This window comes from Metopolophium dirhodum, chromosome 2 (genome assembly GCF_019925205.1).
Source record: "Metopolophium dirhodum isolate CAU chromosome 2, ASM1992520v1, whole genome shotgun sequence".
In the NCBI taxonomy this organism is placed as follows: Eukaryota; Metazoa; Arthropoda; class Insecta; order Hemiptera; family Aphididae; genus Metopolophium; species Metopolophium dirhodum.
Genome location: NC_083561.1, coordinates 13,261,313 through 13,280,190, shown reverse-complemented (window position 1 = coordinate 13,280,190; position 18,878 = coordinate 13,261,313). Strand labels below are relative to the sequence as shown.

Sequence of the window (18,878 nt, the reverse complement as noted above, 5' to 3'; positions counted from 1 at the left end):
CACTTATTACACTAATGATTTGCCCATTTTATTTATTGGTGTTCTTGGCAAGGTAAACCGGCTTTAAATGATATTCCTGTACTTATAATATAGGTACAATGAATTAATAAAATACAAATAAGTAATTAATAATTTAGGTACTTAATATTTTCGTTAGTGCATCAGCTGTGCTACTACGAAACGGCGAAACCTAAAATAAAATCTCGAAATCAGTTGGCTAAGATTATGGCCTATGGGAGACCCTTATTATCAATCCACCAATCCAACTCATAGTCCGTGGTGTTAACACATTATGAGCCCTCCCCCCCACACACCCAAAGAAAAATCCACGTTACGTCAATGATAATATGAGAAGTATCAGTGACTATCACGTATATGACTTCAACCACAGAACTCTGCGTTCTGTGCTTCAACTGACAACTTTACTGATCTGTATAAATTGTTTTCATTCAGAAACAACGTAAATAATATTTGTTTGGCTAATGAGTAATAAACTAATAACCTTATTACCTTATGTTTTTATTATAAAAACAGTTTTATAGCTATAGATAGTAATAAACTTTTAATCGTCTTAAATTCGTAATCGACGGTACCTATTACACTATTCCCATAATCACACGCGCGCATCAGCGTTTTTAAGAGGATGTGACTCACGCATGTGTTGTCTCCGTCTTAGAAATGTACAACATAGCAAAAACTGTTTTGCGCGGGACAACTTTTAACTCGCACCATAATAGAACTACCAAATTTTCACAACACGTAAAGAAGAACTTAATCTTCTGTGCAACAGCGTGCTCCTTTTTTTAATAGCACTATCCAATAATTTTTTATAAGAAAATGAAAAAAAAACAAAAAAAAAACCAAATGTTTATAAGCAAATAACTTTTATTGTTTTTATGTTATCTAAAATATGGGCACGCTGTTGCATAGATAATTGTCCACCCTATATGATCAGAAATTTTGGAACCACTACTACAAACACAAAAAAGATAAAGGTTGTCCTGCGCATAACAGTTTTTGCTATATTGTACATTTGTAAGACGGAGCAACACATGCGGGTGTGATATCCTCTTAAAACGCGAACTCCTTACTATAGATTTATATATATATATATACTATAGTGTAATATTTAATCTATGTCCTTCCACATTTAAACTAGAGTCATAAGCACAAATAGCGTTTGGGATTTGGGAGGGGGGGGGCTATAAGGTCTTACTTTGGTAATATTGAATAAGCTTAAAAGAAAATGTAGAAAATGTCTTTATATAGTATAGGTTTTCCTGAAGTCCGTATAGATAAATCAATTTGACAATACGTGTTATTAACAAATAAAAATACTACCTAACTTTATCGAACATATTTTTATAAGTAAATAGTAATAACTATAACAATGTATAAAACATTTTTTATTTTTTGAAATAAAAGTTGGAACCCATCTGACTAAATACTCGGTTGACCAGCCCCTTTCGAAAATTGCTGTGGCAGCCCAGGCACCCTAGGCCACCACCGTAGACGGTAAATGGAAAAAAAGTTATCGGTAAAAACGTCCCCGTGAATGAAATTAAATAAAAAAAAGGTGGGTAAGTGGATGTCGCTCTGCTCAGCAGTCTGCTGTACAGTAGGTTACATGTGGGTCACTGTAATGGATGGTGTTAAATTTGAATTCAATGATATAATATCATTGTATAAGAAAAACGATTCTGAGCGAAAACGGTCAGTCAGCCTATGATATTACCAAGTATAATTGATGATATTATTGTGAATAAAGTAATTTATATATATAACCTATTTACGTGGAGACTTGTTTTTAATTTTCAATCCTTAGCTATAAAAGTTAAACATTTTATACATTTTTAACTACAAAATAATTATTAAATTATAAATTTGATACATTTTGTCAAAATTTGAACTTTAAATGCTTATAAAAAAATTGTGCATATGTATTTTTAATATTTTTCAACTGCTATTAGAACGATATATAAGGAACCTTGTATACATTTTCACGTTTTTTTACCCAACAAATAAAATTTTATTGATATCTATAGAAAAAAAAACTAAATGAAAACTGATAATGTCCGTAAACAGAATTATTTTCAACATTTTATCGTGTATAGAAAATGCTAATTTAAACATTCAGTGAAATTTTCAAGTATCTACAGTTTTACGTTTTTTAATTACAACAAAATAGGAAAATCGTTACAATATGAGAAATCGAATGAATATCAAATGTTGTAAAAATATGAATTTCAAACGCTTATAAAAATTTAATTTGACTTCCTTGTAGACATTTTTTTTTGATAAAGATAGAAGAACTTATGGATAATTTTGTATTACATTTTCAAATCTTAGATTTAAAAAGAAACATTTTTATGAATTCTCAACTCAAAATAATTTGCTAATTTTAGTGATTTTTACGTATTTTGTCAAAATTTTAACTTTAAATGCTTATAAATAAAAACTGTGACTAAGGATTTTTAATTTTTTTCATCTGCCTTTGAAACAATAACCTAGGAGGCTTCTATTAAATTTTCAAGCTTTTTTACTCAACAGGTAAAATTTTATTGATATTTATAAAAAAAAAAACTGAAAATGTCCGTAAACAGCTCAAAATAAGTCAAAATATTAAATTTGGAAAATGTTATGGTGTATAGAAAATTCTAATATAAACGTTAAGTCAAAATTTCATGTCCCTACGGTCATTTATTTTAGAGTTACACCAAAAACCAAAATCGATTTTCTCAAAAACAGATTTTGCGTAAAAATTCCCGTATTTCCTTAATTTTTCTTTTGTTTTTCACGCCGCTTAAACTACCGGGAAATGTTTACTTTTGACCCCCCAAAGTACCAACTAGATTCACTTTCCTATCAGAAATATTACTGTTGAAGAAAATCCAAGCACTTTTACTGTCCTAAAAGGTGATGATAGACACAAAAAAAAAAACACACACACATCATTGTAAAATCAATACATTCATTGCTTCGCTCAGAATCTAAAATTAAAAAAATTACCTACTTTGGCTGGAAAATAATATTTAGTTACATGCAAACTGAGGTCTGAGACAACTGAAATACGCAATAGCTCCAGGATAAATGATGTAAATCGGTGATTACGTAATTTCAAACACAATGATAAATTCTTATACTATTAATAAACTATTATTAGCAGTATTTATGGTACGGCCGTTTGCATGATTCGGGTGTCAAGCACGAAATTTTGTAGTTAATACTTAATATTTTATATATTTAGCTACTACAATATTAAATATAACATTAGATATCTATTTAGATAATCATTATTTTTCGTAACAAACGCGTATTTGTAAAACTGTATTACAAAAATATTGATCTTCGCTCTTGATAATAAATTAGCAATATATTAATTGTTTTCTTATGTTTAACTTAAAAGTAATTGTTGCTATTTGTAGTATCTACATGCAATTTTTTCCTGATTATTATTATTATATATTAATATATTATTGAAATTTAAAACAATTAACTTTTATTGAATTATTATGATTTTCAACATACAAAATACCAGCTAACAAAAATTAAAATTTTTTAATTTTAAATTAAGATTCACTCATAATTAAATATTTACAGATTGTCAAGAAAAAAATCAGCGTTCCAATCAAGATTGATTACAGCATGTGATTCGTATTATGCTAGGTAATACTAAGGTTATTCTTAAAAAATCAAAAACATAATTTGCTTTAACTTGTCAATTTTCACTTAATTTTAATATATTTTTTTTAACTGTTTTGAAAAATATTATGATCATCAAAATGGCTATCTTGAAGATTTAAAAATCTTTATTATATACAATTTGTTTTTGAATTTTTGAATGTCAGTGCCCAGTTGTACTATCTCCGATTAAAGTTAATTAATTGGCCGAATTTGGCCAGTTAAATTTCTGTTATCAGCAAATTAAGCGTAATCCGTAGACGGTAAAACTGGCCCTTAGACTTGGGCCACCCAATCAGAATTTCCATACTTATTACTGTAAAAATGCATTTAAATATACACATTGATTTTTCCATGGAGATACTATGGGTGATAATCTGATACGGGACTTTTAGGACGGACTGTATAATAAAGTTTGTGAATAAAATATTTAAAAATATAGTTCTTAAATGGGGGATGTAGAATATTTCCTTCTATTAATTAAAACAGAATAGTCTAATTTAGTCAATCTGTTGATTGTATATGATATGATCATTATTCCTAATGTATTTTTGAGGACAAAATTACATTAGTACTGGGCGCCTTGGTTATAAAACGTTATAATACAATATATAATAGGGTGTACTGAAAATAATATTTTTATTTATTATTCATATTGCTTAGGTATAATATTAAAATATACAGTTGAATTCGAAAAGTAGCAGAAAAATAAAAATATATTCATTATTAATGTAAGAGTAAATCTTGTATATAATATTTAACAACAGATACATATTTATTTGTTGGTAAATATATTTTTACATTTTGTATGAACATACATTGTTGATGATAACTGGTTAATGACAAAATAACTAAATTTTAAGTCTGTAGTAAAATATATTTTAGGTAGGTGCCCACTGAATTAGGAGGCCAGTAAAGAGTAAACTTTTTCAATAACATAAAATATAAAATAAAATAACTAATAATTAGGTATTATTGCCTATAGGAATTTTAATACAAATTATAAAATGTAAAAAAAAAACAGGTTTAAAAATATCTAATAGTATCATTAATATTTTTGTTTTATAAATCAAAAATCAAGTAATAGGATTCATATTTAGAATAAGAAAATATTACTTAACACTACAGAGGAAATGGAAGTAATAGAGAGGTTTTCCATGCAACAATATAATAACAATTAAACAATATAATGATGAATATAACTAGAGGACAAATAATAAAATATAATCATATTTGGCTTATAGCCTTTCAAATATTAACTTTATATCACAAAATTCAATGTTTAATAATTATTTTTAATACAACATTAATGTAAGTATATACTCTGTGCATCGGTCTAAAAAATCAACTTTATATTAATCCACAAATGAGGCGAAAAATTATTTGTGCGTTCACGTTTGCATTCTGAATTATTTATCTTTTTTTTTAATCAAAACAATTGGTGTTCTTGACCTAATTGCGCCTGCGCCAACTAAAGAAGTTGGACCAATTTGTACTGTTTGGTTGGACGGTAGTGCCCGCAATAGCAAAATCTGAGTCTTGATAGCTGATTTAATGACTAAATAATTGTTGTAAGTTGAACACGCCAGATTTTCAGCAATTTCCGTCAGCGATTCATATTCATTTGGTACCATGCAACTGCATGAAGATTCAAAGAAACTAAACAATGGAAACCAAATTCGCGTCCGACAAGAATCAACGTTGTTATTCAATGCTTGATTGTTGGCTAGTGTGTGGTAGTATAGGAATAGTCTTGACGTAATGTAAAAGGCAATGAATACATCAATGGAGTAATGTTCATGACCCGAAAGTATAAAAAATATACCGAACATATTTAAGAGCCAGCTGAACGTATGTAACAAATATATGTCGCGCGGAGTGTCTGCAAAAAATGTAATATATTTAATATAGGTGAACACAATTATACATTTTAATCGTTTGGTCAAAATATAAATATTTACATTCAGTGATGAAAAAGTTTAACATGGTTAATGCCACTGTATGTCCACTGAACATATAGTCGCCACAAGTGCGAACCCCTTGTATCGACATGCCAGCCCCTCGCCATATCACATACGCTTGTTGCATCTTGTATACCATTTCTCCCAGAAAATTTCCATCTATAACACGGCATAATATTAATACAACATATTGAAATAAACTTATATTAAAGAGAAAGAGAGAGCGGTGGAGTAAAGAATACAATGTTTATTTTAAAGGAGTTATACATTTTCTTAAAGAAATATAAATGGAAATTTAATTGATATCTACGTACAATAGTTGTACTACTGTCGTCATCCCAATCCTACATACCATCCAAATACGCTGGCTTCTTTCGGGGCGTGCATTCTAGATGCGTGCCCGGCACGGACAAGGAAGTTATGATCATGGTGATGCACCGTAACAGGAAGACTGTGCCTGATAGAGCGAAAAACCGCCTCAGTAATATAAAACGGTGCTTGTGGAAGACCAGTACGGCGAGCCACACGAAACACAATACGGTGCCCGTCAGTTCACACATGTGAAACGCCCAAGGGATGTAAGGCACGTTGTCCAAGAATATGTCCGGCAACGGGGGATATTTCTTCATGTCAGGCACGCGATCATGGACGATCACCATAACGAATGCCGTGATCCAAGTGACGGTGAACAGGTAGCCCATCGCAATGAGAGCTTTCCATATCTGGAGGAACAAACAAATAAAATAAAAATGATGACTTATGAGAATAATAAAATAAAACGTTAAATTGTTGTGCATAGCAATTTATATACATTTCAACAGTTCGGCTATAAGTGTATTCGATGATATTATTGTTATTAAAGTAATTTATGTATAACCTATTTTTATGGAATCTTGTTTTTAATGTTGAATCTTTAGCTATAAAAGTTGAGTATTTTAAACATTTTTAACTATACAAAATAATTATTAAATTTTATATTTGATACATTTTGTCAAAAATCAAACTTTAAATGCTTATAAAAAAAAAATGTGCAATGTGCATATGTATTTTTAATATTTTTATGAATTCTCAACTCAAAACAATTTGCTAATTTTCGTGATTTTTCCGTATTTTGTCAAGATTTGAACTTTAAATGCTTATAAATAAAAACTGTGACTAAGGATTTTTAATATTTTTTATCTGCCTTGAAACAATAACCTAGGAGCCTTCTATTACATTTTCAAGCTTTTTTAACCAACAAATAAAATTTTATTGATATTTATAGAAAAAAAAACTAAAAATGTCCGTAAACAGCTCAAAATATTTGGAAAATATTATGGTGTATAGAAAATGCTAATATAACATTTTCCAAATATTTTGACTTATTTTGAGCTATTTACGGACATTTTTAGTTTCCATTTTTTTTAGTTTTTTTTTTCTATAAATATCAATAAGTGGCTATTCAGTTGCACTAAAAACCAAAACATTTTGCGTAAAAATTCCTGTTTTTCTTAATTTTTCTTTTGTTTTTCATGTCGCTTTTAAAAACTACTGGGAAATGTTTACTTTTAACCCCCCCAAAGTACCAACTAGATTCACTTTCCTATCAGAAAAGACACTGTTGAAGAAAATATAAGCATTTTTACTGTCCTAAAAGGTGATGACAGACACACAAAAAAAATACACATCATTATAAAATCAATACATTCATCGCTTCGCTCATAATCTAAAAAATAAAAAAAAATTTAAAAAAACACACATCATTGAAAAATTAATACATTCAACGCTTCGCTCAGAATCTAAAATTTGGAACTGAAAATGGCCGTATATAGTTTAAAAAAATTAAAAATATTTTGATAATTTTATTATGTATAGAAAATGGGAATATAAAAAACCAGTGAAAAGTGTTTCAGAGTTACCCCAAAAACCAAAATCGATTTTGCGTAAAAATTGCCGCTTTTCCTTATTATATTAAACTATTAAGTATTATACCAGCTATATTAAGATGTCATTTGAGAGGGACATCGTCAATGTCACAAGCATATAACACAAAAACGGCTCTGCGCTAAACGGCTGAACGTATATATTTAGGTAGTAAATACTAAATAGTGCAGGTAGTACATATAGGTAGTTTACACGTTATTCGTTTGTAAGACGTAGGAAACACTCACGCGTGTCCTTTAAGAGTTTATGTAAAAATAAATACTACCATGCGATTAATAATGACAATACAATAAACTATAAACTTATAAACGTATAACAATAATACTATCATAATATCATATATCTATGTTTATTGTTTACTTATTTTTATTACTACTTTATTATAGTGGTTTGTAGATATATTGCTACATTACATTTTATAGTTTTATACATATTTTTAAATATAATAATAAAACAAATAAAAGCATAATAAAATGAAAATTGAAGATATTATATTGTGTGACGTAGGTATATTATTATAATACGTATGCAAACAGAGGAAAAAACATATGTTTACAACTATAAAACAACCGGTTAAATTCCGAAGTATACTGCAGGCGAGTTCAAAAAACTTCATTCTAAATAGTTATAATAATAACGGTATCTTCTTAGTCATACTAGCCTTCATTCTAATTTCAACTAAAAAAACCATGTGACTCATTTTTTGTTGGTTTTAAGTTTTAACCAACTCTTTAGTAAAGCATCCAGATATAATGACAATTTGTTTGAAATTGTTTGATTTATTCCGTAGACTTTTCAAAAATGTTATTTCATACAAACCTTGCCTTGACAATTACGAACAGAAGAAAAAAAAATATTCAAATCGTTCGAGCAATTCATTTTTACATACATAGATTGCCTAGATAAGTTATCCCTCTTCATTGAATTAACTCAGTATATACTGAATATAATGTATTCCTGAAATGTAATTCTATTAAATATTAAACGCTCATAAAAATTTAATTTGACTTTCTTGTAGATATTTTTTTTTTTGATAAAGGTAGACAAACTTATGGATAATCTTGTATTACATTTTCAAATCTTAGATTTAAAAAGAAAAATTTTTATGAATTCTCAACTCAAAATAATTTGCTAAATTTCGTAATTTTTCCGCAATTTGTAAAGATTTGAACTTTATAAATGCTTATAAATAAAAAACTGTGACTAAGGATTTTTAATATTTTTCAAATGTCATTGTAACAATATAGTAGGGGCTTTGTATTAAATTTTCAAGCTTTTTTACCCAACAAATAAAGTTTTATTGACATTCATAGAAAAAAAGACTAATAAAATTGGAAACCAGAAAATGTTTCCAAACAGTTCAAAACAATTAAAATATTTTGATAATTTTATAATATATAGAAAATGCAAATATAAACAACCAGTGAAAAATGCATGTATACACGTTTATTTGTTTTACAGTTACACCAAAAACTAAAATTCGATTTAGTCAAAAACTGATTTTGCGTAAAAATTTCCGTTTTTCCTTAATTTTCATTTTGTTTTTCCGGGCGCTTTTGAAAACTATAGGGAATTTTAACCTCCCAAAAGTACCAACTAGATTCACTTTCCCATCGAACAAGATACTGAAGTTGAAAGTCGAAGCATTATTTCGACTACTAATCGTGTACACAGACATCTATGACATCAGAAAACTATTATTATTTTAATAATTGGTAATCTAATGATCTATATTAACAGATAAAGGAAGTCGGGGTTTTATGTTTTGAAAATATGAACAAATTTAAAATTTCAACATTTTGATTTAAAAACAAAAATAAGTTAATTTTTTTAATAATAATATTCTAACTATAGACCTTATATAGTAAGTTGTAAGGTCCTATGATTTGAACATATTATGTAATAAGTCACAGACATCATTTTGAGTATGATACAATTTAGTATTTACCATGCACCTTTTGTAAAAATTAAAATAATTGTTTAATAGAAGGATTAATCAAGGGCAATCAGTAAAAGTCCGAAATACTGACATTGTATTTTTGTACGCTTTACCAGTGATTATAAATACTATAAGTATTAGGTTAGTTCGTACTTTTACCAAAACATATATTTATTTATACTGCGCTCAAGGGTAACCGTAACACACATGCAATTTACAGTACTTACACAGATTATAATTTATAGGTAGACGTCATACTAATATACTATATTATTAGTTAAGTAAAAATGGTTGATTATCAGGTTAGAAGTGATCACAAAATATTCTGTAAGTTCCATTTTCATTTAGATTGTATTAGATAATCAAAATCAAACGTTGTTTAATATATAATAATCATTACTTATAAAAAAATAAGAATATCTAAATAAAAGATTTGGTTTTCATAATAGAGTAGGTGGGATCACATAATGCTTGTGTACAGTCGTAATGCACAATGCACATTGTGAATTTAAAAATAGAGAAGTAGAAATATATTATATTATTCAAAGTCAATTGATAGAATTACCAAATTATCTCTATACTTTCATTGTAACATAGTTGGGTAATGTATATACAATTACACACAAATCAACAGGCATTTTAGGTAATGGTCAAACAAAGTGTCATAGGTACTCATATTTACCATAAAAAACAAATTCAAAACTCAAAAATAATAATTTTAAAATGTAGACATAATATTATAATATTCTTTTGAAATGTTATGAATATGAATATAATATGATGCATAAAAACACTATAAAAACAAGTTAGTTTTTAATAAAATTACGTCATGTGTTTAAACATATCTATATTATACTTAATAATTAACAATAATTGTTATCATAATTTAGAAAATAGCTTGTAATTAATAATTAATATTTACTGGAATAAATAAAAATAGGATATTGTGTTAAAATGAAATACTGAACAATATTGATAAGGCGAACTTTTCGTAGCTCAAGTTAATAGAACAGTTAATTTATAATCTAAAATACACGTAGATGGTTAGCAGAGAATTCGAGTAGGCCTACCTTCTAAAATAATAAATATATACCCACTTTATTTATATAGAATTTATACTAAATCTGCAGCACCTTCGCAGTGCAAAATGTAATTTTGAACAGACTATAGTCTATGATTACAACAAATATTGTATAAATTGTATTGATTATTATCTGATATAATTTAAATAAAATACGTTAACAATAGTCCAACAAACATTATATATAAATATAATATAGGGAAATGGTGTGGCTCGGTGGTTGGCCTCAGTCTCTAACGTGTTCTGAGGTCGAGCATCGGCCGGCGACTCTAGTTTCCAGATGGGCGACCAGCCGGATTTTTAGAGACGAATATTTGCCCCACATACACGTGTTCCTCAACCAACCGTAATCCCTCTACAAAATGCTAATGGCCATAGTTGACAATGTTCAAAATAAATTAAAAAAAAATTTTTTTTACCTACTATTTTTTAGTTCATTTGAATCTGAGCCAAACTAAGAACCATTGACGTTCTTGATAGACGTATCAAAAATGTCGTTCAAAATAAAAACAAGGACAATAGGTTAAAATCAAAGAAAACAATCACAGATTGCGTACGGTGATAAATATATATTATATACAGTTATATAGTTTATTGTATCATATACTGAACACGATGTGCGTAGTACACCAAGTCCTGCTGATCAGCGCAGCCTGGCAAAAACACGCGAACTACACCCTAGCACCGTCTATTAGTATAAGGTCCATGACCTGTTCAATTTATAGCCATAGCTCATAGATAATAGATAATATATTCCATCTAGCTCCAATAATACGTAACCTATGATTAAGGAGTCTTTAGGCGTGCTAATATACAAAAAAAGAAACTATGTTGGTCTTACCAAATAAATATATTTCTGAAAAAATGAGTTTCTGACAAATGCATTTTCCAAAAATACATTTCTGACAAAAATAGTTTCCGACTAAATATGGTTCTGAGAAATACAGTTAATGGACAATATGTTTCAAACTTTCAAACATCATACATGTCTAACAAAATACGTTTTCAATAAAATATTTTTCTAGACAAATACGATTCCAAGCAATTCGATCATAATTTTCCAACTTTATGCGTACCCCCCCCTGTTTTATCCTGTTAACCAATTTGTTAATTACCTAATACCTATCATTATAAATAGTCAACACTTTTTGAACTTACCTACATTAAATTATTTATTTTATTTATTCTAGCATACTAAATATCATTAATCTTAGTTATTGTTTATATAATATCTATTTTGTTTTGTATTCAACATACGATTTTAACATTGACCTATGTCTATACGTATAGGGATGGGCATAAAATCCAAATATCTGAATTATCCGAATATCCGGATATCTAAATTAGGATTTGAATCAAATTCTTATCTGGATTTATGGATTTGGTTTTTATGTGACTTAAAATTATTTTTATAAATTGTTTTATTTTGTTGTAATGAATAATGTTTATAGAATTAAATTTAATAGAATATAAAAATGAGTCAATGATCAGCATATTCGGATTTTCGAAATCTGGATATGCCCACCATTAATATGGAATATCAGCATGTATGTGACCAGAATGCCAGATTTATTATCTAAATTAAAAAAACTGGATCTTGGGAATTCATCTTGTTTAGGTCATCACAAGATAGTCATAGTGTTATAGTGGTTATATTATTATTAAAAGCAATGATAAATCAAGCTTTCAAAAATCCTATTCTAAACTCTGTTTGCCATTTTTTTTAAAACTTTAATTACTATGTTTAATAACTATATAGAAAGTTATTTTTGAACATTTTAAGTTAGGTACTTGTACTAAAATAATTATTAAAGTTTAAACATTTTTAAAATTTATTAAATCCAAATATATATTGTGTACGTGTAATTAAGTAGGTGACGATAACCTAGTATCATTAAAATTTTTATATCTATTATCCAAAACCAATAATGTGAATTACGTTAATCACAATAAGGTGGACAAGTGGCCGGTACACGTACTGTTCTGTTGTACTAGTTGTCAAGCATGTCATTGATTTATATTTGAATTTAATGATCAATCATTACATACGAAAACAATGATTCTGAGCAGAAATGTTGTGTCATTTATACTTTTATATATAATTAAATTTATTAATTAAAAAAAAATAATGAAAATCAAAAATATCTCGTGGCTATAAATGGCATAACTTTCTGGTGAGCAATTTTTTTTTTTATAAAGGTAGAAATTGTAAATCTACTATTAAAATTTCTAATGTTATAGGTATGAAAAGAAAATCTTTTTAGAATTTTTAACTGAAAAATAATTTACAGTTGTAAAAATGTTCCATGAATGGAAAATAATAATATAATTATTTAGTGAAAATTTCAAATGTCTAACGTTATTCGTTTTTGAATAACAACAAAATATCAAATTCGTAAACAATTGTAATTCAAACGACCATAAAAAATTAATGTTACTTTACGGTTAACTTTTTGTTTTGTTTAAGGAAGAAAAACTTGTGGGGAATCTTCTATTAAAATTGCTCTTGTTAGCTATGAAATAAAAACTTTTATGAATTTATAACTGAAAAATAATTTGCTCATTTTTGTGTTTATGTCAAATGTCAAAATTTGAACTTTAAAGCATAACCAAATAACAAATAACCATGCCTATGTATATTTAATATTTTTGAATTGCTATTAAAACATTTTATGAGGACCATAATTGTCAAGATGTATTACTTAGTGAAAGTTTTTGTCAAGAATATTTTTGAAAAAAATTACGAAATTCTAAAAATTTTTCAAGGCTAAAATAGCTCAAAACAAGCGGTTATTAGTTTTTGAGTTGTATCAAAAAAAGATTATCATTTTTCCCGCTTTCAAAATAACTGGGAATTTTCAATTTTGACCTTTCAAAAGTACCAACTAGATTCATTTTTCTATCAAAAAAGATGATGATGTTGAAAATTGGAGCATTTTTTCTATCACAAATGTTGATGAAAGATAGAAAAAAACACACATCATTGTTACAATAATATATTAATATATACATATAAATGTATTTCAATCTAAATTGAAAAAATATTTTCAGTAAGAAAATTATTTAATTAATAATATGTAAGTTGTACCTATGGATTTAAACATTTTACACATAATAAAAGTAAGGGTTTAATAGGTGCTGTAGGTCCCTTATAGATAAGCACAGATAGCTTAAAATAATAATAAGTAAATTTTACCTCTGGTTTTAATCGTCGATCTTCTTCAAATTCTGAACTATGGGAAGACGTGGCGGTTACATCAGACCCATGATTCATATGAATGTCATCATAAAAATTAAATGGCTGTAAATAAATAAAACACATTGTTTATAATAAATAATAAATTAATGATTTATTGATTTAATGAGCTATTCATTATATTATATAGTAAATTCTGAGTATTTTTGCTAGTATTGCTAGTTTTATAGATTTACAATTCGGAAGTTATTTTTCAGGGTAAGTAGTTAAAAAGCATACTTTTTCATGTAGGATTATAGATTAAAATATGAACATCAGATGCGTCCCCAAGGGTGGGGGAAAGGGGAATCTGCTCCCTCCATAACAATTTTTATGGACAAAAATTACTCTCATAGTCAACAAATTAATAATGATCAAAATTTTAATTTATCGTGATGAGTAAAAAAAACTAATAACCTTAAAATCTTAAAAAAATTAAGTAAGTTAAATTGACTTAAGTTCCCCAAACTTTTGAAAAATAGTAATTAGTTATTTAAAAATAGGTTTGTCACCCTCCTCGAAAATTGTCTGAGGACCTAGGTCATTCATAAAATTGTTAAGTAAATCGTAAAAAATAGCTAAATAAAACTAAAAACATAAAAAAGCTCAGATTTTACTTATTTATAATATACTTTGGGTTTAAACCACCAAGCATTATTCAAATTTGGATATGTTACCAGATGTATGATTATTTATTTGTATAATATTAGTTAGTATAGTATTAGTTTTCCGGTTTAAAACATAAAAGAATATAAAAATATAAAAAATGTTGTTATTTAATTTAATTTTTATTCAGTGTTAACGAACTGTACGCATATAGGTCCAATGATAAGTCATTTTCGAGATGTCAAGTAAATTTGAACATTGAACCAATATTTCATCATTTGTATGACTGTATAGTGTATACATACACCAGGAAATCTATATTTTAACATTGGATTTTTGAAAAATCGCACAAGATCCAAACTAGAATTATTCCTTTTTGTGATGGGTATGCGCGGAAAAAACGTGTTTTGGTTGGCTAAGTGGTTCAAACTTATTCTGAATAAAGTATAGTGTTGTCAATTGAAATATTATTAGCACAAAGACAGAGAGCGCAAATATGTAATAAGTAGGAGAAAGAAGACCCGGAAGAACTAAAAATAATATAAAAGATAAAGGAAAAATTTAATAATAAGAACCTTTAATCATGACTTCAAAATAATTTACACTTTATCAATATTGCATACTGCTGTTATTTGAAATAAATACAAATAATCCCATTTTTTAAATTAACAACCACGTTTATCCAAGTTTATTATCTTTAAAAAACTTATTAATTACTTTAAGTATTTATCAGTAATGATTAATAAATAATAATACAACTATGAACTAACACCGAAAGTTCATTTTGTTTCTTAAGATAAGCTATTTTAAGTCGTATAAACTGATAGCATTTTTTTTTTATTGATTTGTAAATAATAAATAGTACAGTAATAATATTTCATTATTATTATTTAAGTATACATACTATAAAACTACCAAACATTTTACAAGCTGCCCTCAACAAATGGTCAAACATTCTTAAGTAATCTAAAATTGGTTATTATTAATATAATAATATTATAATAGTACTTATGACTTATAATCTATAAAGTCTGCCAACCAAAACAAGTGAATCAATGTAGATTAACGTTAAACTAATTTTATAAATGTTCAAGGTCACAAATGTTAAATTGTTTATCTAATATAGAAATTAAAAAATATTTTAGCTTACTCCCATTTAATTATAAATTATTTAAAAACAAATAATTTAGATAGAAATTAACTTTAAATGTATCATACCTCATTAGTTATAACATTAAATATATACTATTATTCAAATCATTATTATATGACTTAATTTAGTTTATCTTAGAAAAAAGCAGTAAATGTAATAATACAATCTTGATCTCTAACATATAAAATACAGTTAAAATAAGATCTGTGACATAAATTATTAAGCATGTGATTTTAAAGATTAAATTTCTATACTAAAATTTAAAAAAATAATATTTATAAGGCTGTTTATTGTGGATTTTTTGATTACATTATGCATTGTATATTAGACAACACAATAGGGTACACTTTTCATCAATACATTTCAATTAAAAAAGTTTCTAGAAAAATTCAAAAATATTATTTTATTTTATTTATAACTGTGTTCAAGTATAATTTAGTATAAGTAAGTATATTATTCAGATTGTTTTTAGCTTTATTCATTTAAAAAAAATAGAAAAATGTACAATCTATATGTATATAAATAATAAGCAAATAAGATGAACAAATAGTAGAAAGTGGTATAATGAGAATAAGGAGTGTCCTATGATATATGTCATATGTGTCCTATCAAATATGTCGTAGCTTTACCCCGGAGTTAGTATATTATATTTTAATCATTGATACTCAATACACCTTTTAAGAATGTTACTAAAAATAATATAATAATATTCTAAATACAATCAATTACTTAAATTATATAGATTAAACTAAGATAAAAATGAGATATTATTCATAAACGGTATACCTATAAATTTTAATAAAACTAGTACATTGCTATTTTTTCTAAATATTATCCATTTGATAATGGATAAAGATTGTTACTTTTTGAAACAGATTTAATTTTTTTGTCATTGTACGAAATATTAATTTGTTTAAATAAAACAAAATATGAATTAATGAAACAAGTTTTGAATTCTTGAAAATTATAACGCGGTCAAAAAGACCACAATGCAACTATAATAAACGTAATATACTGGTACGACTAACATTGGGTTAAAATTTTTTTTAGATAAATGATAGTTCTATGTGTACATCCTTAATGATGTGATAATTGACAACTATTGAACATTTTAAATTTTGATTATACGTCTATATGTCTTTGATGACCATAATACGTACACAATTCATCATATCTTCAGACGATTCAATTAGTAAAAATTACTTCATGCTAGGCTATTGTGAAACCGCAAGGGTCATTGAAGCAAAATATTTTTATTTATACTACTTATAATAATTTTTAATCCTAATAACTCACTTATCAGTTATGTAATACTTGTATCATAATATTAATTATTAATTTATTATGGAATTATGGAAATTAAATCTGTAAAGAATAGGTAGGTAGGTAGGTAGTTTGATATTTATGTTAAAAATAATGGTATTTGTTCTAGCTTTTTAATTTAAAACAATCAATATTTCCTATGATGGTAAGAAACGTTTTATTTTTTAAATTTAAAATGGGAAAGTTATAGTAAAACACAATTTGGCGAGACGATAATTTAAAGTTTTGTAGACCATAAATATCTTAGTGTGACAGACATAATCCCTGTGTCAGGGACTGTGATTTCCTGGTAATATTATATGGTAAATGTTGTATTTTTGAGTGGAGCATTGAACACTAAATATAGTGTGATTTTAGTAGGAAGAAATGAAAATAGACTGAATATACAAATGCTTACTGTTAGTTGAGTCACTAAGATTCTATACTATTGAGGTAAGGACATAACTTCAATATTAAAAAAGTAGGAAAGTGGGTACCACTCTACTGTACAGTAGATATCAAGTAGGTCAATATAATGGATTGTGATTAAATGTAATAACAATGGACTTGTTTTTCATTATTAAAGACTACCTACCCATCTCTTTCAAATTGGATAATTGATAAGTCCGATAGTCTATCTTGCGCATGACATGTCTAATATTTTTAATTATTATTTAACATAACCATGGAATTTGGGGCGCCAAAGCTAATAAATAATATAAATATAAATAAATTATAAATGTCTTTTAGAAATAGAGGTTGAAACACCGTTTATGCTAAGAATTGTTTTAGATAAGCAATGATTTGTCACCATTTCAACATAGATAATAGAATAGAATAGTTTTAATAGGTATTAGAAAATTACACCATAGGAATCATTAATAATAAATAATTTTAAAGGTTAATAATAAATTAAAAATAATAATAAATTCATGGCACTTACATCTGGTCGGAATTGAGTTCCATAAACATGTGCACTACATACAGGTTTTGTAAGTAGCGATATAGGATCAAATCCAAGTTGCAAAAGTGTCTGTCGATTTTCTACTTTTAACTGACGAATATCCAACATTAATCTTTTTATATCACCTAAGACCTAAATGTTGAATAATAATCAATTATTAAGTAGATATTATGTAATTTTAAATAATGAAATGTGAAACAAAGAAATCATACATTAATACTTATAGGTGGACTTTTTAAGTCAGCTTCATTAATGAGTAAAAGAGCACGGCCATCGATGCAATGATCTTCAGTAAGTATTCGAGAATATTTACTATGACCCTTTTTCTCCAGCCAAATGGACACTTCTCGCGGATTCCAATTAACTACAGGTTCCATTATAACACTATGTTTTTTAAAAAGCAGTAACAACAGACAAAGTATGTGAATATTTAATAATAAAAATTAATTTTAAAGTCATGGCGCGAAATGAAGTTTATTTTATTTTTTTGTTTAATGCACTTCGAAAGCTATAGAAATATAATTATAAACTATTGAGGACGATGAAGTCTTACAGTACATCTAATCTACTACGAAGAACGTAGACAACATCAACACGTAGTTCAGACTAGTAATGCAGTAATTGAGTAATGCTCCTTCTAAATGTACAAAGTGACTAGTGAATATAAACTGCAGCAAGTGTGCAACAATGCAAGTATACTATTCGGCGAATAGTATTCGCAATCCCCATACTTCAATAAATAATAAGAGTTGGGATTTGTGATATCTTATACTGATTAGTGAATAGTGATAACTGATAGAGTTGATAGCATAGCCACGGACCATGGACCACGGTTAAAGATATACCTTATATCGTGTCACGGACTATCTTGTCCGTGTTTTTCGTATACCAGAGTGAGGTGTTCGAGCCTGTGGTATGTACGTGTATATGTATATGGACGTATAAAACTCTGGTATACCAAAAGCTTACCATGTATACCAACCAATCACAGAAAAGTATTTTTATGCACGTACACGTACACGTATATAGTGGA

At 27.2% G+C, this 18,878-nt stretch overlaps 1 protein-coding gene across 1 annotated transcript; it reads right to left on the bottom strand.

The window, feature by feature from the left end:
- Positions 1-4,293: 4,293 nt before the first annotated feature.
- Positions 4,294-18,573, bottom strand: LOC132939879 (sphingomyelin synthase-related protein 1-like). Its single transcript, XM_061007288.1, has 6 exons — positions 18,058-18,573; positions 17,825-17,977; positions 13,782-13,886; positions 5,995-6,364; positions 5,643-5,801; positions 4,294-5,563 (listed from the first exon to the last, which is right to left on the bottom strand). Exons 1-6 carry the CDS (start codon positions 18,220-18,222, stop codon positions 5,091-5,093), a joined length of 1,425 nt encoding a protein of 474 aa, XP_060863271.1. The 5' UTR covers positions 18,223-18,573; the 3' UTR covers positions 4,294-5,090.
- Between the last annotated feature and the right edge of the window lie 305 nt (positions 18,574-18,878).

Bases quoted from the DNA above. Each gene is read 5' to 3' on its own strand.
- LOC132939879 (XM_061007288.1), bottom strand. From the start codon at position 18,222: ATGGAACCTGTAGTTAATTGGAATCCGCGAGAAGTGTCCATTTGGCTG. The intron at 5,802-5,994 runs GTATGTAGGATT...GCCGTGTTATAG, and splicing joins GAAGCCAGCGTATTTGGATG to ATGGAAATTTTCTGGGAGAA. The intron at 5,564-5,642 runs GTAAATATTTAT...CATTTTTTGCAG, and splicing joins AAACTTTTTCATCACTGAAT to ACACTCCGCGCGACATATAT.